Source organism: Mesoplodon mirus, assembly GCF_964341445.2.
Source record: "Mesoplodon mirus genome assembly, chromosome: 18".
NCBI classification, from domain to species: domain Eukaryota; kingdom Metazoa; phylum Chordata; class Mammalia; order Artiodactyla; family Ziphiidae; genus Mesoplodon; species Mesoplodon mirus.
Window position 1 is genome coordinate 361536 of NC_138994.1, and position 21464 is coordinate 382999.

General features: G+C 38.8%; 1 protein-coding gene across 4 annotated transcripts in view; it reads left to right on the forward strand.

Moving 5' to 3' along the window:
- The window catches only part of SPAG9 (sperm associated antigen 9), a 134686-nt gene that overhangs the window by 103893 nt on the left and 9329 nt on the right, over nt 1-21464 (forward strand). For 3 of the 4 annotated variants that reach the window (XM_082604421.1, XM_082604423.1, XM_082604424.1), the window contains 17 exons: nt 363-493; nt 3110-3166; nt 4176-4349; nt 4895-5024; nt 5946-6035; nt 6286-6453; nt 6916-7087; nt 8998-9216; nt 9499-9694; nt 11134-11259; nt 12475-12555; nt 13257-13324; nt 15255-15403; nt 16411-16582; nt 18623-18736; nt 20092-20130; nt 21054-21230. In XM_082604421.1, coding sequence (XP_082460547.1) covers nt 363-493; nt 3110-3166; nt 4176-4349; nt 4895-5024; nt 5946-6035; nt 6286-6453; nt 6916-7087; nt 8998-9216; nt 9499-9694; nt 11134-11259; nt 12475-12555; nt 13257-13324; nt 15255-15403; nt 16411-16582; nt 18623-18736; nt 20092-20130; nt 21054-21230 — 2263 coding nt within the window. The remainder of the gene's footprint in view (nt 1-362; nt 494-3109; nt 3167-4175; nt 4350-4894; nt 5025-5945; nt 6036-6285; nt 6454-6915; nt 7088-8997; nt 9217-9498; nt 9695-11133; nt 11260-12474; nt 12556-13256; nt 13325-15254; nt 15404-16410; nt 16583-18622; nt 18737-20091; nt 20131-21053; nt 21231-21464) is intronic. The other variant, XM_082604422.1, reaches the window with a different exon arrangement.

A 21464-nucleotide genomic window follows, 5' to 3' on the forward strand; every position in this document is an offset into this window, starting at 1 on the left:
GTTATAGAACATGAATTTAAAATACTGTTGTGAGAACAACATTTCCAGGTGAGTGTATTAAATCTATAGGGATAACAGCTTTTTTGTTTTTCTTCAAAATCTGCACTATTCTTTGTATTTCCTTTATAATATATTCAAATATTTGTATTTATATTGAGGAATTAAATTGTCTACTTTTTTCAGTCATAAATAATTAAGTATATCTCTTTGTTGATTTTATTTTTATTAGGCCATTTTTCTTTGTTATCCATTAGATTAGAAATTAAGGAATGTTAAAAGCTTAAAAATTTTACTTAAGCCTGCGATAACACTAAAACAGATACAGGCTCCCAGAGTGATCTGTAGTCTTCTTTTCGTTACAGAGTGATATTCCCACAGCCCAAAGGAAGCGGTTTACTAGAGTAGAAATGGCCCGAGTTCTAATGGAGAGAAACCAATATAAAGAGAGATTGATGGAGCTTCAGGAAGCTGTTCGATGGACAGAGATGATTCGGTTTGTATGAGAAGTACCTCTGGTGTCTTTCTCCTCATTGTTTACTAGGTTACTAATTGTTTACTACTATTCATTTCTTTATTCAGAACTAGAGTCCTGCCTTGGTGGTCCAAGCCCCTTTTTCTGTTTACTAAGAGAGGTCTAAAGAAACAATGGCAATTAGTAACAGAATGTGATCAAAGTGGGTCCTTTTTAGGCCAGTGAGGCCTCTTGGAGAATATTCCCACAACCTCTAAAAGGCAATTAAATGATGGTCTGTCAATGAAAATAATCAATAAACAATCTATAATTGGAATAGAAAAGAATTTTATTTGAGCCAAGTGGAGGGCTATAGCCTGGGAGACAGCCTGTTGGATATCTCTGAGGAGCTGCTCTGGAGAGGCATGGTTTTCAGCACAGTTTTATACCTTGTCAGAACAAATAACATCAAACAAGTCACAGATACATTCCTTCAAGGTTTCAAAAAAACCAGATCAGCATGTACACAGTGAGTCAGTATGGCCTTGACACCTGGGAAGGGAGTCTTATCTTCAAAAGAGTGAGTACCAGCCTTGGTGTCCCAGAAGGGAGGCATTTCATCTTTATCTTTAACATGGACATTCTTTACTTCTGGTCAGTGCACCCTTTTCTTTAATAATGAAAGCATATGTACAGTATATGTTTGATAGGCCACAAATAGGCTGTTTTAGTTCGCATAACATTTGAGTTAAATCATGTGTAAGCCAGAATACTTCCCCACACTTCAATATGTGAAAATTTCTTTAGTCATTTTTTGAAAGAATGTAGAAATTGACACTACTTTTGCAGTGATGTCAGGAAGAGAAAAAGTTTTCATTTGCCACATAGGAAACGAAATCAGTCTTACTCAGTGACTTCCTGTAAAATATTCCTGATTTTTCCCCCCTGCTTTCTGAGTAGTCATGCAAAAAGCAACCTTCAATTGACATCTTTGTCGGTTGGGTCTTAAATCTCACCTAATGCTGCCATCTAATGGTCATATCTTCAGTAACGGCATTCCTTATTTTAATTTTAGAAAGAGCTCATGAAAAGTTTGTAAACTAGTTGTCCCCTAATTTGCCCATATTTTTCAGTTTGGATTGTCACATCAGATTTACCAATAACAGTACACACTGACACCTTGTTTTAAAGTTTATGAAAATATTTTCTAACCAGCAACTTTTACTTCCTTATGATTATGTCCTTTACTTAATAGTAGTAAAAACATTTTGTATAGCACATTTACAGTTTGCAAAAGTTGTAATTCCTTGTAGCTGCTAAGAAGGAAGAAGATTACCATCTTAATCTTTATTTATTGGACAAAGAAACTAATATACTAACAAATATGTTCTTAACTCCAGCTTTTAAGGGATATGGAATAAATAATGAGTGAATAGTTAAAAAACTGAGGCATATTGTCAGGTTCCACTTTTCATTACTATTTTTAATTCTAGCAGTGAAATGGTAGTCAACAAGTGAATAAAAATGGTAACTTAACTTTCTTCATTGAATTAAAAGATGTTTTAAATTCAGTCCTTAAAAAAAGAAATGAAAAGGGGACTCTGATAGCAGAATCCTTACAACCTTACTAAATCAATTTGCAGTGCCTTTTTTTTCTTTTTGAAATTTTGTTGAATTATCGAATCAGTGCAGTTTCTTTTCTTTTCTTTCTTTTTTCAAAAATATTTATTTATTTATTTGGCTGTGTCAGGATCTTTAGTTGCGGTGCCCGGGCTTCTCTCTAGTTGTGGCGTGTGGGCTCCAGAGCGCACGGGCTCAGTAGTTGTGGTGTGTGGGCTTAGTTGCCCCACGGCATGTGAGATCTTAGTTCCCGGACCAGGGATTGAATCCTCGTCCCTTGCATCGGAAGGCGGATTCTTAACCACTGGACCACCAGGGAAGTCCTGGTGGCAGGTAAGCTTTTCAGTAATGGAAAACTTTCAGTCCTGTGAAAAAATGACCCATCAGAACAATAAAGTTACAAGCTAATTTTTGAGAGCTGGAAGTATAAAACAAATGGTACCTTTATGTAGAGACAGGGAATTACAATGCAATTTTTTTCTTTTTTTTTTTTTGCGGTACGAGGGCCTCTCACTGTTGTGGCCTCTCCCGTTGCGGAGCACAGGCTCCGGACGCGCAGGCTCAGCGGCCACGGCTCACGGGCCCAGCCGCTCCGTGGCATGTGGGATCTTCCCGGACCGGGGCACGAACCCATGTCCCCTGCATCGGCAGGCAGACTCTCAACCACTGCGCCACTAGGGAAGCCCACAATGCAATATTTTAATAAAAAGGAAAGTTGGAGGATATCCCTTCAATAAAAAATTGAAATATTAACATTCAGGCTTGTTGGCTATCTGTCCAGCCCAGATAATAATTTTGTCTCTTATCAGTAGTCTGAGCTCTTTGAGGGAGGGATGGAATTTTATTTATATTAGTTGTATTGGCCTTAACAGACTGACTGACACAATAGGTCAGAGTAACTGTTTGCTGAAATTGTTGACTCTTCTCCATGTATTTCATGAACTTCTTGGGTCCCTTGTTCTTCAGATAGAAAGCTAGACTACCTCACTAATCATCTCTCTCTCCCCCGCCCCCCCTTTTCTTTCCCTTTCCCTGTAGTGCATCAAGAGAAAATCCAGCCATGCAGGAAAAAAAAAGGTCCAGCATCTGGCAGTTGTAAGTATCTAAAAACACCCAAAGACATTAGATAGCACTTTGAGACGAGATTAGAATCAAACTTTATTGTCACAAATGATTTCCTTCTTTTTGCTTTCTTTCTTAAATTTAGGGTATATAGCTAAACTGAACTTTCTCTGTTTGGTATGTAGTATGCCAGCTCGGTAAGGCTGTTCTTGAGGACTATCGTAAGATGCATCATGTTGGTTATGCATTTGGTGGAATCCTCTACTAACTTGAACACAATACTGGGGAATTAGTCTTAGAGTTGGTACTTTTCTGGATCCCCATCACAGTTGCTGGTCGCACTGGTTGTGTGACTGTGAGGAACTTTACGAAGTGAAGATTAGGCACTTAGTGTTTGTGGGGTTAGGGTTGTGTGTGTATGTGTGCGCTTTGGACTCGAGCTGTGCGTGTGCTGGAAGTACTGGGCATTTACTGTGCTGAAAGCTTGCCCTGTTTCGATGAATTCTTTCCGCTATTCAATAGACACAGGTTGTTTTCTCTCTGTTGAGTGGATGTGAAAATAGCTATGTAAATTGACGTTACTAAGAAAATGTATAAGGTACATGTTAACATGGTAGTCTGTGTTCTAGTACCTTATTATGACTGTCTTTAGAAGTGGCTTACTAAGCTTCTGTTCAAACCGTGCAGCCATAACCTTGCGTTTAACAACCACTGGCTGGCGAAAGGAACCGTCTTATTTTATTTCTTCATTACGAGAAGCTCCCTGTACTCAAGAGCTCCTTCCTTTCATTTTGAGGGTTGCTAATTAAAGAACGGGGATCCGCCATTCTAGGCAATAGTTTCTCTTTCCTGAATGTCTGAGTTTGGCTGTGAGTTATTGCTGAGGTTGCAGTGTGTAACTACAAAAAATCTTTTTGCTGGTTTCTAACTCATTTCCTTGTAAAAGGTCTCTGGAATTGTGGAAGATTATGGATTGTTCTTAACCATGCACGTAATACATTCACACACTGCACACACACATCCTCTCTTACTGTCCTTTTAGTTTCAGCAGACTTTTCAGCTCCTCCAGTAACACTACTAAGAAGCCTGAACCACCGGTTAATCTGAAGTACAATGCACCCACCTCTCATGTTACTCCTTCCGTCAAGAAAAGAAGCAGCACCTTATCTCAGCTCCCTGGGGATAAGTCCAAAGCCTTTGATTTCCTTAGCGAAGAGTAAGTATTTTTCAGACTAGCGGTTATACCCTGAATAACTTAACAGTTCAGAATATTCTTGCCCCTTATCAGATCAGCTATAAGTCTTTGGATAAATCTATAAAGAAACTATTCCTATAACTTGCTGCCTTTAAGTACGTTGCTCCTAGTTTTCACAAAGAGGAGAAATTTTTTTAAATCTCCTTTTTGCTAGTTTGACAACATTGATAAATATTAATAGAAATGTTGAAGACCTGTATAAGCCCTTGTCCTAGTTGTTTGATCATTTCCTTTGTTGTCAGAAGGAACTGGCTTTCCATCCTGACCCTGGTCCTCACTAGGTAGATGAACTTGGGAAAGTTAATCTCTCAGAGCCCCAGTGTCTCTACCTATAAAATGAGTATGATAACCTACCTTACAGGTGTTAGGATTAAATTATATAGTGTCTCTAAACTGCCTGACACAAGGTAATTTTTTCTTGTTATTTATGCTATTTTAGCAGGGGAGGGGAGATAAGCTGTTGTTATATTCACTTAATTTAAAAAGGAAATTTCTTTTCCTTTTAGAACTGAAGCTAGTTTAGCCTCACGCAGAGAACAGAAGAGAGAACAGTATCGTCAGGTAAAGGCACATGTTCAGAAGGAAGATGGTAGAGTGCAGGCCTTTGGCTGGAGTCTGCCTCAAAAGTACAAACAGGTAACGTCTGAACATGGTAAGAGTATCTAATGGGAAATGCAGGGGGGAGGAGTAGGCCTGGGCATGAAAGACTCGAGCTACACATCTCAAGCCTGCTCAGTTTCAAGTGGCATGGATTTGGCACACGTTTAGAGAAGTATTGAGGGTAGTGGTTTTTAGGCGGTTTTCTAGAGCCCTTCAGCTCAAGAGAAATGTCTCTGAGTTCTGTGAGGAAGGAGGGGGGTCAATAGGAGGTGGCTGAGTACATGTGACTTGGGGTATCCTATTCTGTTTTAATATTTGAAGGTTTTGTTAAAAAAAAAAACTATCTGTTGTTTAAAAGTTTTAAGAAACCTTTGTCATGGAGCTTTCAAACTGTTAACTTAAAACTCAGTTCAGGTCTTCAGGAACTTTGCCATATTCCCTACCCCTAACACACACACACACACACACACAGTCACAGTCACACCACATGTGTGCACTAACAGGTCTGTGAATTAGTGTATCTTCTCTGAGCTCCCAAAGCAGCATCTTATGTTCTCTAATTGCCACTTGACTTTCTGCCTGTTTTTCAAATAAGAATGACAGAGTGAACTTGAACTTGGCTTCACAGAGTAACTACGTTACAGCAGTGCTGTACGGGGTTCTGCAAGTTCACTTTTTTTTTTTTTTTTTTTTTTTTTTTTTGCGGTACGCGGGCCTCTCACTGCTGTGGCCTCTCTCGTTGCGGAGCACAGGCTCCGGACGCGCAGGCTCAGCGGCCATGGCTCACGGGCCCAGCCGCTCCGCGGCATGTGGGATCTTCCCGGACCGGGGCACGAACCCGCGTCCCCTGCATCGGCAGGCGGACTCTCAACCACTGCGCCACCAGGGAGGCCCCTGCAAGTTCACTTTTGATGAGGCTCACCCAGTGTGTCTTTCTCTCCCCTCCCCAATTATTAGGTAACCAATGGACAAGGGGAAAATAAGATGAAAAATTTACCTGTACCTGTCTACCTCAGACCTCTAGATGAAAAAGATACATCAATGAAGGTAAATTAATTTTGAAGTTAATGGTAATATTACTTAAAATCTTGGTGGATTTTTTCCTAAAACCAAAAATGTTTAAATTCTACTTTTGTGGGCAAGGTTATTGTTCATTTTGTAGTTTTAGACTGGAATACTTTGAATATTTTTAGAGCCCTCTGTTTGTAATCATGAGATCTTTTAAAGAAATGTGAAAAGTTGTAAACATTTTTAGAGAGAAAGTGACTTAATACGATCTCTTTTTAACCCAAAAAAGCTGTGGTGTGCCGTTGGAGTCAGTTTGTCAGGTGGGAAGACCAGAGACGGTGGCTCTGTGGTTGGAGCGAGTGTCTTTTATAAGGATGTTGCTGGTTTGGATGCAGAGGGCAGTGAACAGCGAAGTGCGTCTCAGAGCAGTTTAGACAAGTTAGATCAGGAACTTAAGGTAAGTGCTTGCACTAACATTTGACCCAGTTTCTGAGACGAATCGCTTAGCTCTTTGGTCTCAAACGTACTTCTGGGTCCAACTTCTAATTGGGGTTACTACGCCCTTGCTTACTCCTCATCCCCCCCTCTCTCTCTTTTAAATCGGTTTTACTGGAGTATATTTTACATACAATAAAATGTACGCTCTAAGTGGGTACAGTTCAAAGAGTTTTGACAAAGGTATGCACCTATGTAACAATCATCACAGTCAAGATATAGAACAGTTTTAACACTGATCTGCTTTAACTGCTAGTTCTTAGTCTACTAATTATTGTTGAAAGGTGGTTATACTTTCAGCCTTCCAAATAATCTGGAAATAAACTTGAAATAGTATTGTCCTTTACTGTAGTAGCACAGCCATATGGATATTTACACATACGTCTCATTTTAAACATTCATTTTCCTTACTTTGCCTATGCAGGAGCAGCAGAAGGAGTTAAAAAATCAAGAAGAATTATCCAGTCTAGTCTGGATCTGTACCAGCACTCATGCAGCTACAAAAGTTATCATTATTGATGCTGTCCAACCAGGCAACATCCTAGATAGTTTCACTGTTTGCAACTCTCATGTTCTGTGTATAGCAAGTGTACCAGGTAAGAGTACCATGCTCCTCTCTTCCCACCGTCCACAGCTCCTTACTGGCAGGAACCGACTGGTTACTGGAGATAGTTATGTACCACTCTCTCGTGGAATTTATTTTCTAGTTGGTGAAGACCAAAAATAAACTGGAAACAAATGACTAACAAAGGTATTTTCAGATACTGTGAAGAAAATAAAACAATGGAAATTTGAGAAGATGAGTGGGTGGCAGAGGGCAAGGGGCTATTTAGATTGAATAGTAAGGGAAGGCCTTCTGAAGTTCTATATTAAATATTATGTGACGTTAAAACATTGGTTTAATAATTAAAGGGAATTCCCTGGCGATCCAGTGGTTAGGACTCTGTGCTTCCACTGCAGGGGGCACGGGTTCCATCCCTGGTCGGGGAACTAAGATCCCGCATGCCACGCGGTGCAGCCCAAAAAAAAAAAAAGAAAAATTAGAGAGGTTGATGTTATATCTACGCAGTGGAATATTATTCAGCCATATAAAGGAATGAGATACTGATACATGCCAAAACATAGATTAACCTTGGAAACAACTCAGACACAAATATTGTATGATTCCACTTCCATGAGCTATCTAGACTAGGCAAATTCATAAAGACAATTAAATTAGAGATTACCAGTGGTAGGGGCTCAGGGAGCAGAGAGTTATTGTTTAATCGGAACAGATTTTCTATGTGGGGTGACAGAAAGGTTTTGGACATAGCTGTGATGGCTGTACAACATTGTGAATGTAATTAATGCCACTGAATTGTACACTTAAAATGGTTAAAATGACAAATTTTGTGTAGTATATATGTATATTTTACTACAAAAAGTTGTTTTTAATGTGATAGGAATAAAAACAGCTTTCTAAATAAAGAGAACTGAAGAGATTTATTTTTTTATGGTAAATGCTTAGTTTTTAAATGTGTTACTAATATCTTAAGGCACTGTATACACCTAGGCTGTATTAATTTTATTTATTTATTTGTTTGTTTGTTTGTTTATGGCTGCGTTGGGTCTTCTTGCTGCATGTGGGCTTTCTCTAGTTGGCGGCGAGCAGGGGCTACTCTTTGTTGTGGTGCGCGGGCTTCTCTTGTTGCGGAGCACAGACTCTAGGCACCCGGGCTTCAGTAGTTGTGGCTCACGGGCTCTAGAGCACAGGCTCAGTAGTTGTGGCGCACGGACTTAGCTACTCCATGGCATGTGGGATCTTCCCAGACCAGGGATCGAACCCGTGTCCCCTGCATTGGCAGGCGGATTCTTAGCCACTGTGCCACCAGGGAAGTCCTGTATTAATTTGTGTGTGTGTGTGTGGTACGCGGGCCTCTCACTGCTGTGGCCTACCCCGCCGCGGAGCACAGGCTCCGGACGCGCAGGCCCAGCGGCCACGACCCAAGGGCCCAGCCGCTCCGCAGCACGCGGGACCCTCCCGGACCGGGGCACGCACCTGCGTCCCCTGCATCAGCAGGCGGACCCCCAACCACTGCACCACCAGGGAAGCCCTGTATTAATTTTTAATAATGGTGGAAGTTCATATTTCAAATAGTAATAGAGATAATTTAAAAAAAATTTTTTGCTACCTTGTCAGATGTAATTAGATTTCATTGTTTTTAATTTCGTTAGGTGGCTGCTTAAGAGCTCACATTAAGAACAGAAATGTCATTTCCGACATTTTCAGGTTTACTTGTGCTTGCGTTAATAGAAGTATTATCTTAATTTTTTAAGCTACTTTCTCAAATTGTGAATTGAGTTTAAATTAGTTTAAATAACATTTAGTTACCATCTTGGCAGTGTATTTGAATAGCTCTTTGTCTCACCTGCACTCTCATTTCAAACCTATTGTTGCCTTAATGGAGAAAATGCTATTTATAGGAGTTTACTGAGCTATTAAACGAAGGTTTATCTTGTTTTTCAGGAGCACGAGAAACAGACTACCCCGCAGGAGAGGAACTTTCAGAATCCGGACAAGTAGACAAAGCATCTTTATGTGGAAGCATGACAAGCAATAGCTCAGCAGAGACAGACAGCCTGTTGGGAGGCATCACGGTGGTTGGTTGTTCTACAGAAGGCATGACAGCAGCTGCCACTTCCCCTGGTACCAACGGAACGTCTCCAGTGACAGAAAAGCCACCAGGTATGTCGGTCCTCCTCAGATACGGTCTGTATAGAGTCTGAGCCTGTCCCAGATGCCTCATTATGGACTTAACTTAGACCTTAAAGGAACAAGGATGAAAGAGCTTGAAAGAAGATCCAGTGATGAATGTTAAATGAAATCAAGGATCCTCAGTTTTATTATGTAGTGTGGAGGAAAAGGGAGTAGTAGAGTGGAATTCTATAGAGGGGGTCTGTGTGGGGGGAAATGATTGGAAGAAAAGCTCAAACTTAGGATAGTTAGCATGTTTTATTTATTTTGTAGAAAAGGAAACAGAAAATAGTGAGGTTGATGAAAATGTTCCAACAGCAGAAGAAGCAACTGAAGCTACAGAAGGCAATGCAGGGTCAGCTGAAGATACCGTGGACATCTCCCAAACTGGCGTGTACACAGAGCATGTTTTTACAGATCCTTTGGGAGTTCAAATCCCAGAAGACCTCTCACCAGTATATCAGTCAAGGTACACAAATGGGTTAACAATTTAGGAAACCAGATAAGTGCACACATAAAAGGAACCAAAATGACGTCAAGCAGTCAAAATATTCCTACTATTTGACATTGTTGTGGCAGATTTAGATGTTATTACTTATTCCAACTATGTCTTCATCTTTTCCTTCCATTGCATTCTCTCTAGACATATTTTTCCCCCATTTGTTCTCTATTCCTTCCAACTTAAAAAAATCTTGCTTATAAAGTATATTAGTCAAAATCTTCCCAGTCATTTTCTCTTTTGGTATGATTTTTTGTTAATTGTTGTACTCACTGTCTTCTATTCTGTTAATAACTCTCTGCCATTTTAATCCCTTCTCCTACTCTCACACCCACTCTATCAGTGAAATTGGCCATTTAAATTTAAATTTCCCATGTGGGTTTTAATGACCTTTTAATTTAGATTTCTGTCAAACATTTTATTAGAAAACAATTTGTTTTAGACTCTTCCTTTGAAAAGAAGGCCCATTTAGCAAATTCTTTAATTTTCTTTCTTGCCTTCTCTAGGCTGTATAGAAAGCTGATGGGAGTGTGTCAAAACTGGAGTCTTTTTACGATTTAATGTTCTTCCTCTTAGTGAACAGAGCAACCAAGTGTCTCTTAACCTTTAATTGTTAATTTAAGAATAAAGTCATCTTTTTGGACTTACTGATTTGTTTGTTTTGAATTTGATATCCCAGTTATGCTTTTTTTTTTTTTTTTTACTAAATGTCCTCTGACAGTCCAAAGAATGAAGGTTTTGGGGTAGAATACAAGCATGTTTCAGCTTATTAATTTATTTTAGCGAATTCTTTATAATTCACCCTCGTGTGTGTGTGTGTGTGTGTGTGTGTGTGTGTGTAGTTTTTAAACAAACTATCTCTCCTCTTTCTCTCCCCACAGAAGAAAGTCATAAAATTCAAAATAACTGTAAGGGAGAACCTTAACTATAGTCTGGATATTCGCTGCTATATTTCATCACTGTGTCTTAACTCCATTCTCTGTACCTTGAGCTTCCTAGTATCTTAATGTTACTTCTGGTACAATTGCTGAAATATATGTATTTATATTTCTTTCATTTCCTTCTTATCTCTCCCTCCCCCCTGCACCCCATTGCCTTGCCTGTTTTCCTTCCTTCCTTCCTTCCCCACTTTCTCCCTCCCTCCCTCCCTCTCTCTCTCTTCTTCTCTTTCTGTTCTTTTCTTTTCTTTTCTTTCTTTCTTTCTCTCTCTCTCTCTCTCTCTCTCTCTCTCTCTCTCTCTCTCTCTCTTTGAAATGTTTAATATAAGCATTTAACTTTGGCTTTACTGGAATTTAGTGTTCGATTTTTTTATTTTTTTTAAACTGTAAACTAAAATATAGAAATGATCAATCCCTGAAAACTGTAGCTAAACATATTCAGATTTTTTTCCTTTGTCTCACCTTTTCCAGTAATGACTCAGATGCATACAAAGATCAAACATCAGTATTACAAAATGAACAAGACCTGATGAGAGAGGAAGCCCAGAAAATGAGTAGCCTTTTACCAACTATGTGGCTTGGAGCTCAGAATGGCTGGTAGGTACCAACTCTTTTAATATTAGAAATCTTTAGTCTTTCATTTTTGCTTTTGAAATCAGAAGATAACTAAAATGTAGTACATACAAATACAAAGAAAAAGTGCTTATTAAAGCAAAGAATTGTATATACATACAATTTGGAGGTTATGTTGCAACTACTTCATAAACTGGACTTTGACTTGCATTGGTTCTGAATGGTAAACCATATGTTTGTCACAAGATGTTCCTTTTATATAATATTCTTGGAAAAAGAGGTAAATAAAACTTTAAAATCTGGGAGATCTAGAAATAGGAGATCCTGAACAACAAAAGGTTTATATAAGCTAGAGTGTGTTCCGGGAATATCAAGGATTAAACAATCTCTTTGGCTTCAGGAGGGCCCAGTTGTAAACATAACTTCTAGGAAAACCAGGACAAATCAGAGTCTGAAAGCTTAGGAGATGATAACAAACATTATAGGACTTTGTAGTAGTGTGGGGAGTCTTAGGAACTTGTGCTTTTCCTAAGGTTAAACAGGATCACTAGTACATCTTTTCCATAAAGGTCTCATACTACAAAATGAAGGTTTGGCACACTTTTTCTATGAAGGGTCACATAAGAAATATGTTAGGTTTCGTGGCCATATGATCTTTGTAGCAACTTCTCAACTATGCTGTTGTGGTGCAAAAGCAGCCACTGCACTGAAGCGAACTGGTGTGGCTGTGTTCCAATAATAATAAAACTTGTGAACACTGAGCTTCGTATGTCTCATATGTCATGAAGTACTCTCCTTTTGATTTTTTTCCAACCATTTAAAAATGTAAAGACCATTTTTAGTTTGCACACTGTACTAAGACAGGTAGATGGCTAGATTTGGCCTATGGGCCTTAGTTTGCCACTCCCTGATATAAATCACTCTGCCATCAGAAAGCTCAGTATAGTAGAAAAGTAAGATTATTTTTTTAAAAGGTTTATAGCCAAGGATTCTGAAGTATGGGGTAACCTGAAACTAACTAACTATGCGTTAGTTCTGGCTTTTCATTCTTTGTATGTTTCTGTTTGCTTAAGCAGCTTATTTCTCTGCTTTAGGCCTACCCTTACTCTCATTATTGTTTTTTCCTAAAATTTTTATGTTACTCTTCTTTCCTTCTGAAAGAACTTTGTGTTCATTATTAGATATAAACAACTACTTGATGTTCCGTATGCCTTACCAGTCTTGATTTTGTTCTTGCAGTTTGTATGTCCATTCATCTGTAGCCCAGTGGAGGAAATGTCTCCATTCTATTAAACTTAAAGATTCGATTCTCAGTATTGTGTAAGTTTTATTTTAGAAATTCTTCCATTCAAAAATATGTATTTTGGTGTAAACTAGATTCTAAGACTATTAAAGTTAACATGTGCCTCATGACTAAGTCAGTATCCATATTTTTTTGTAACCCTCTTTATGAGTGAGATTGAAACTCTAACTAGGAAGTAAACCGGAGAACTTTAAGTATAAGAGAAAACTTGCCAGGTTGATTCCTCACCATACTGAGAGTTCTTTAGTACTTTGGGGGAGAAAACCAGTTAAACCCCATTAACTTATATTTGTTTTAGAGTATTCTTTATACTTTGTGAACATGTTGATTGGGGCATTGATTTACTAGTCCTTTTCTGTATGTTGACTATCAAAAGTCAGTTTGTCTGTTAGGTCCACAGAGCTGACTCTGTTAGTTCTACTTAGGGTGTGTGTCTCTGGTCTGTGGACCTTTTGTCGGTAGTCTGTGATGAGAGGAGGAACTGGGGCTAGAAAGTGAAACAACTGAGTCACCACACATGCTTTTTATTTAGTTGAGCAGACATTTTCATAGCAAGACTTTCTCAGTGAAGAAAAGAATGATGTTCATTTAGGTTCTCGTGTAAGTTCCTAATACATCACAGATTGGCCTTCTGAGAAACTCTGAACTAGCTCAGTAGCAGGCAGTGTCTTCCGTATTCCCAAGTGGAGAGTTCTAAAATCCCCATTCCTGTTTGCAGACATGTGAAAGGAATTGTGTTAGTGGCCCTGGCTGATGGTACCCTTGCAATCTTTCACAGAGGAGTTGGTGAGTTGTTATGAATATATAACGTGTGCTAATTTGTTGCTTTGCAAGAGCACTTTCAAGCAGATTGGCTTCTTATGTTTTAAAGAAATGATACCTAATAGGAGAAAGAATAAAGGTTTAAACTGAATACTAACTGTGTATGACATCAGTGGATATGTGAGTTCTTGCCTGCAGACATACATTAACAGTATACCTCAGTGAAAACCTGTTTACCGTAACGAGCAGATGGTCCTCATGGTCCTCTTATATAATGTGCAATGGAGGTATTTGGTTGTCACTCATATACTTATTCAGTTAGGAGAAAGTTAGTGAGAGGATGTGTTTTCTCTTGCCCAGCATTTAAAAAATAATTTGCAACCACTTACATTTGGAATGTTTTTAAAAAGAATTTTTAATTGGCTAAGGTTTCATCATTTTCATGTTCACGTTCTTTATATTCTTCCCCTTTAAACCAGTGTTTCTACCATCTGCACACAGAAGGGTGGTGGTGTCAGAAAACTGCCTTGAGTGAATTAAATGAAGGGAATTGAGCATGTAACTCCTTGGTACATGTATCAAACAAAAGTGATGTTTCATTTCCTACCTACTAGAATGGTAGATCAGGGAAATATTATAAAAACGTAGATCCACTAAATTCAGATTTTCACAAGGCTTTTCCCAAAGTCTCATGTCCTTTGGGGCCTCAAGAAATGTGAGGTAGATGATACGCAGGTGCTAGATAGAGACTGCTGGTTAATGACTCCATAACAAAAAGAGAGGCCTCCGTTTTACCTTGTTCAGGCCCTTTTATAGACTATCTGAGTTTAATCCTCACAGCAACTTAAGAAGAAAATTCTATTGTCATCCTCACTTTATAGATGAGGAAACTGAGGTACAGAGTATTTTAGTCACTTGTTCATGGTCACTCAACTAGTGAGTAGAAGAACCTAGAAAAAATGGAATAATAAATATTTTGGTAAACTGAATCCAAAATTATATTGAACAAGATAAACAAAATACATTTACTAAGGATACCTGTAAAGTCCTACATTTGGGTTCAGAAGAGTAGATGGAGGAGGTATGTCTGAAGAGTGATATCAAACTCAATACGAGTTAACATCCTAAGCCTCATAGAAATTAGAGTCCAGAGCAGGGCTGGTGATAATCCTGCTCCACTCCAGTAGATCAACATTAAATGGATCTGGACAAAGCGGAGTTAGGATGAAGCTTCCATAAACTGTGGTGTGCTTGGTTTTGAAAGGAGAAGACAGGGCAGTAGCAATGAAGTGGGACTGGATTTATTCTGTGTTTCCATTAGGCAAAGCTATAGATTAGTGCGTGGTTACATACAAGAAGGCAGGCAGACTTTAGCTAGGTATGGGGAATATTTTTAAGACAATTATAGCTTTCTTACAATGGAACAGCTGCTTTGTGAGGTAGTATGTTTTCTTTCACTGAAATTGTTCAAGCAGAGCAAGCTTACAGTGGCTGGTTCTCATTTGTATGTATTTCTGTCATCACTAAAATTAGAGTATGCATAATTCCTAAGGTGTTACCAGTGCATTGCCCTTGACTTCTACCCAAGAAGACATATCAAAATGCAAGTGAGCGAGAGCAGTATTATCCCCCAAATAACCTTAAGTCCATTCTAATTCTTAAAATATTATTATGAACAGGTAACTTATAACTGATTTATCACATCACTGCTGTTGAGAGCATGGGGGTCCAGGTACTGGGTGACAGGTTGAACCATATGACCTTTGAGGTCTCTTCCAACTTTGCAGTTTATAGAACAAAAGAATTCAATCTCTGTAAATATACACTGAATCCATGGTATCCGGGGGATGCTTCATCAATAAATTTAATTACACACCCAAATAGAATGTTTCTTGAATTAAAATTGAGTAAAAGGTAGTGTGCATAAACTAATCATCTGTTTCTGATTTTAAAGACGGGCAGTGGGATTTGTCAAACTATCACTTGTTAGATCTTGGACGACCTCACCATTCCATCCGATGCATGACTGTGGTACATGACAAAGTTTGGTGTGGCTATAGGAACAAAATTTATGTGGTTCAGCCAAAGGCCATGAAAATAGAGGCAAGTTAACCCATGTTTTCTGTACTTACTGAATTTGTATTACCTGAAGACCCTAAGACTTAATTATTTTCTTCTTTAGAAATTGTTATCTGAATCTGCGTGTTTTGGGGTGCTCCAGTGATATTTTGGATGAATTCTCAGCTTTCTGTGTTACTTTACTTCTCCCTCTGCTTTTGACTGTGAGCAGGGGAAGTGGTTTTTTAAAAAGGAAGGGGGAGTCACACATGAATGTGTGTCTAAATGTGTGTCTGAGTATCCGTAGATGCATACATGTATTATTTGAATACATGGTTCTTGAAATGTTTAGGTATGTAGAGGTGGTCTGAGAGCAGTACTCTCAAGCCTCCCCCACTACTCAGTGTGTATCCAGGCAAATCCGTGTATGTGTCACAGACTGAGGAATAATATTGCAATGGGAATTGGTTGTAAAAACAAAAACCTCTTAGCATTAGCATTGTTTTCTTAAAGTTTTGCCACAATACATAAATTTATTCTAATTGTTTAAGAAAAGGAGAACAGTAGGACATTTTTAAGATGAAAGTTCTCTCCCAGTTCTGTCCCAAATCCTGTTCCCAACCCTAGAAGTTCCATTTGGCGTTTATTTTTTAGATGTATTCCTTACATGCGGATCTCTATCCACACACATACAGCACTGTAGGTTCCTTTTTGTTTAATTATAAACAGGATCTTATTTTGTGCATTGCTCGGTAACAATACAAAATCCTGAGGTTAAAGTCAATCTTCTTGTTGAATGCTGTTACATAGAATGGATGTGTCAGCATTGCTTTCATAAGTTGATGTCCTACACAGTGCTGAAATCCAACATCCTTTAGTTCTTCATTTTGTTTTGCAGTCTAGGATGATAGCCATTGTGCATATAAGAGTAAACATATTTAGGCTCCTCTTTTAATATATAGTCTGCCAAATGATTGTGCACATTTGCACAGTTTTTAAACACGAACTCCTGCATAATAAAAGTAACATTGTGATTGAACAATCTTTTCTAGAAATCATTTGATGCACACCCCAGGAAGGAGAGCCAAGTGCGGCAGCTTGCCTGGGTGGGTGATGGCGTGTGGGTCTCCATTCGTTTGGATTCCACACTCCGTCTCTATCATGCACACACTTATCAACATCTGCAGGATGTGGACATTGAGCCTTATGTAAGCAAAATGCTAGGTAAGCTTGTAAAGCATTTTATCTTTGTCAGTCAAAGAAAATGGTTTATTTTTAAATGGTCTCAAATGCTGGGTTGAACCAATGAGTAAGTTGCCTCAGGAATGGTGAGCTCTTATCACTGAAAGTGTCAGGCAAATGCTCCATCTACCCTGTGGTTCTTGACAGAAACTTGGGATCATTTTTGACTCCTGTCTTGTTCCCCACATCTAACCCGTCAGCAGGAACTGTCAGGTCTTCCCCCAGAATATCTTAAATCAGTTACGTCTTTTGTTTTGTTTTGACCACCCCATGCAGCTTTCGGGATATTTGTTCCCCACATCTAACCCATCAGCAGGAACTGTCAGGTCTTCCCCCAGAATATCTTAAATCAGTTACGTCTTTTGTTTTGTTTTGACCACCCCATGCAGCTTTCGGGATCTTTGTTCCCCAACCAGATATTGAACCCAGGCCCTGGCAAAGAAACTGCCGAGTCCTAACCACTGGGCCGCCAGGGAATTCCCTTAAATTAGTTACACCTTTGTATCCACCACTATTCCCACAGGCCAGGTCACCATTCTTTCCTCCCCAGATGACTATGAGCCTCTTAACTGGTCTTCCTAGCTCCACTCCAGTCAGTTTTCTGCATAGTAACCAGTGTGCAGATATCACCGTGACATACCTCCACTTAGGTAATGCCAGCCACTTTCAGAATATTCTTGTCTTTAGGTGAGATGACATTTTGTGACATTATCAGAAGAACTTACATGGTCTGGGCCGCGCTCCTTGCTCACTCTGTTCTGCCCACACGGAGCTAAACTCAACAGGTTCTTTCCCATTTCAAGGCCCTCACATGTGCTGTATCCTCTGTCTGAGAAGTTTTTCTTAGTCCCTTTTTACTTGGCTTTCAGGGCATAGCTTATGTGTCACATCCAGAAGAGACCTTTCCTGATCTCCCAGTTTTATTTAGGACCTCTTATACTTTTTCTTCATGGGCTTGTCATTACTGTGGTTGTATCAGTATCATACATACTGTCTCTCTCCCCCACAGAACTTAATCTTCATGAAGGGCAGGGACTACCTTTGCCTTGTTCCTTGCAGTGTCCTTAGCATCCCAGTCCAGTGCTGTATGACTGTTAGGGATGTCACAGATGGTTTCTTTATGAAGAGAGGTTGAACTGCATCAGTGGTTTTTAACTTTTTTAGAGTCATCGCCCTCAGGAAACCTGATGTGCCCTCTCCCTTGGATCAGCCATATATACACATAGACATAAACTAATTTCAGGAATATCCTTTGCCCCTAAGTTAAAGGTCTCTAGCTTAGACTAGTTAAGGTTCCTTCTAACACTGTGATTCTATGATCACACTCTCATGTCTAGTAAGAGTAAGTCTAGTAAGGAGTAACTAGATGCTGTTTGTCTTAAATGTATTATCTGTTTAATAATTTTGCCTCTCAAATCCCTGAAAATAAGATCAGTTTAAAAATTCCCTTGAAATAAAAAAGTGCGTTTATTCTCCCTAAATTACGTGCATATGGTATCCTAAAATTTCTAAACTGCTTTAGACTCAAATATATAAATAAGGAAAGAGTATAGGTTTTGTTAGCAAAGATTGTTTCTTACCTGTGCAAAGAAAATTAAGGCAAGCAAGAACTCTCTCAGTTTATAAAATGGAAGGACATTTAAATTTCCCCAATCTAGTAAATTGTTTTTGTTGAGGTTTTTTTGTTTTGTGTTTTGGTTTGGTTTGTTTGGTTTGGTTTTGCAGCTCCTTAAGTAAATCCTGTATCATATTTCCTGATGCACAGCATCTTCCTTCTGAATGATAATGTAATGCCAGCCACTTTTAGAGTTTTCTTTTTCCATTAACCATGAATTGTCAGATAGATGATAAAGCCAAATGAGAGTTCGCCTTGATTGATGTGCACCTTCTTCAGGAAACATCCAACTAGCTCTGGTCACATTTCCTCTCTGCTATATTAGTCCAGCTACTCTTAGGGACTTGGAACCTAAAACATCATCTGCTCTAGTTTTTCAATAAAATGTTTTCTCTCCCATCATACAGGTACTGGAAAACTGGGCTTCTCTTTTGTGAGGATCACAGCTCTTATGGTGTCTTGCAATCGTTTGTGGGTAGGGACAGGAAACGGTGTCATTATCTCCATCCCATTGACAGAAAGTAAGTACGTTTTTAGGTAACTGTCACAGGAGAGTTGTAGGGAACAGCCTTGTCTGGAATTCAGGTAGAAGGAATTGTTTAGTTATTGGCAAATCTGTGGTAATTCAGAAAGTCAAACTGATGGCAGAGATCTAACTATTGTTCCTTCACTTTTTCTATGAAATTTGTAGACTCTAGCAAGTATATCAGGACCAATATTTACAGTTAAAAGTTTTTCATTGTGAGAAACTCTTCCTCATTTCAGGAATCATGGTCCTATTTCATCTCAAATAATGGTTGCTGTCCATTATTTCTTTCAGCTTTATTGTACTAGTATCCAGAAACATTACCTAACTATCTAATATCCTAGTTTTCCATATCTCTGTGGCAGTTAGTTTAGGATATTCCATTTGGCTTAAGAGTTGTGGGAGAAGTTTCTTAGGAGGTCAGCAAATCCTTCCTGACATTGGAGACAAGCCATCTACCTCTATTTGAAAAGAATGTGAACAATATGTACATTGTATGTTTTTTATATTTGCTTCATTATTATTATTTTTGTGAACAAAATGTGCATTGTGTGTTTTTCATATTATGTTCCATTACATTGATCATTCATTAAATAAGTGTTTTTGTGTTGCAAAATTCATGGGCAGGGAATGATTTGAAAAAAAAGTGCCATAAGTCCATAAAATAAGTCAATAAATAAACACCTCAGAATTTTCAGGGGAAAGGAGGAGGACTGGATGGTGGTATATCTGGAGCCTTTAAAGAACCTAAATTCTTTCTTTTTGGCCACACCGCGAGGCTTGTGGGATCTCAGTTCCCCAGCCAGGCAGAGAACCCGTGCCCCTGGCAGTGGAGGCAAGGAGCCCTAACCACTGGACCACCAATTTAAAGAACCTAAATTCTTAATCCCAGCTGTATTTTCTACAACTACTTATAAATCTACATGTTTAGATCACTTCTTATATCTTAAGAGATTCCAGGATCCCCAGAGTTCATTTCAGTTCTTTATAGACGAGAGTTCCATTTTAGCAGAGTTACTTGCGTGGGATTTCTTAAAGAAAAGGGGAAATATTAGCATTTAGAAAACGTTCCCCAGTAAGTTCTCATTCACTTAAATTGCTTTATAATTAAGAAAAGCAAAATCACAGTAAATAAAATTGTCCTTTTCGAGCAGACATATTCTTTAGAGGCTTTGGTAAGAACTTTGTGTGTTTCTTGGTATTATACCAAGTTGGATTTTGTTAATGTAGTTAGGAGCTCTGAGCTCCTGAGTTGCCAGATAGAAGACGCTGAGAGTGGCATCTCATAGTAATCCTTCTCCTCCCTGTCATGCACCTCTCCATGTCCCCTTTCCTCCTTTCTCACTTTAGCCGTAATCCTCCACCAGGGACGTTTACTGGGGCTGAGGGGTAAGTGCAGATCCTGAACCACACTCTTCCTTCTGGCTTCTCATGGCCACCGTGAGGCCGTTCTCACGTCTCTAGATACCCTCTTGAATGTTCCTAAATGTCATCCACTTGCAGTCACTGCATTGCAGCAGGTGTTTTTTTGTTTTTGTTTTTTTTAATGTTTGTTACATGGCCACCAAGCTACTGCTCAGCAGCTTAGTCTATTTATCATCTTTTGTTGCAGCTGACCTTTCTTTCAGACTTTGTTTTCCCTCCAATAAAAACACGAAACATCTCTGAAAACTGTCATTAATCTACATTGTTTACTCCTGTTACCAAAATCATGTTTCTTTCATTTACTTACTGGTCCATGGAATGGGGATGTTTTGTGAGTCTGGTCATTCTAAAATAATTCAGCAAACCATCAGTCTGGTGTAAATAAAAGCTACTCTATTGTACTGGATGGATCCTTTTAAACACAACTTTTTACTACCCCTCAAGGGAGATATTCTTACCAGAAGGGAGAAAAAAATCAAAAGATAAACTGTAAAACTTCTGCTAAAAAAATATACTTATTTACTTTAAGCTATATAACTGGTTAGTTTTCTAAAATGAGGATTAAAAAACAAAACAGACATACCTAAGAAATCTTTTCTTTTGTTAACTAAAATGATTTTTTTTTTAATTAATAGATGTGTTTAAAAAGTAAACTTAACTATTGCCAGACTGGCAAAATCCCCTACTCCATTTACTGAGAAACTTAAAAATAACTAGCATGCTGTATATCTTTTTTTTTCCAGCTTTGTCTTGAGTTGGCATTGCTGCCCTTTTTTTATCTCAACTGGCTGTAGCTTTTAGATAATATCATAAGGATTAACCAGTAATCTCTTGCATCATTACTGTTTTCTAGGGGAAAATATTTGGTGTTTGGTTTTCTATTGCAGCAAATAAAACTTCAGGAGCATCAGGAAATCGTCCTGGAAGTGTCATCCGTGTATATGGTGATGAAAACAGTGATAAAGTGACACCAGGGACATTTATACCCTATTGTTCAATGGCACATGCACAGCTTTGCTTCCATGGGCACAGGGATGCTGTGAAATTCTTTGTGGCGGTCCCAGGTGAGTTAGATTTTTCTGTTGAAAAGTTGTATGTCCAGTTGACTGTTGAACAATGTGCATTTGAACTGCACTGGTCCACTTGTACACAGATTTTTTTCAGTGGTGAACACTACAGTCCTACATGATCCATGTGGTTGAATCTTTGGATGCAGATTGTGGACACAGGAACCATGAATATGGAGGGCTGACTATTAATTTCACTCAGATTTTTGACTGCGCAGAGGGTCAGTGCCC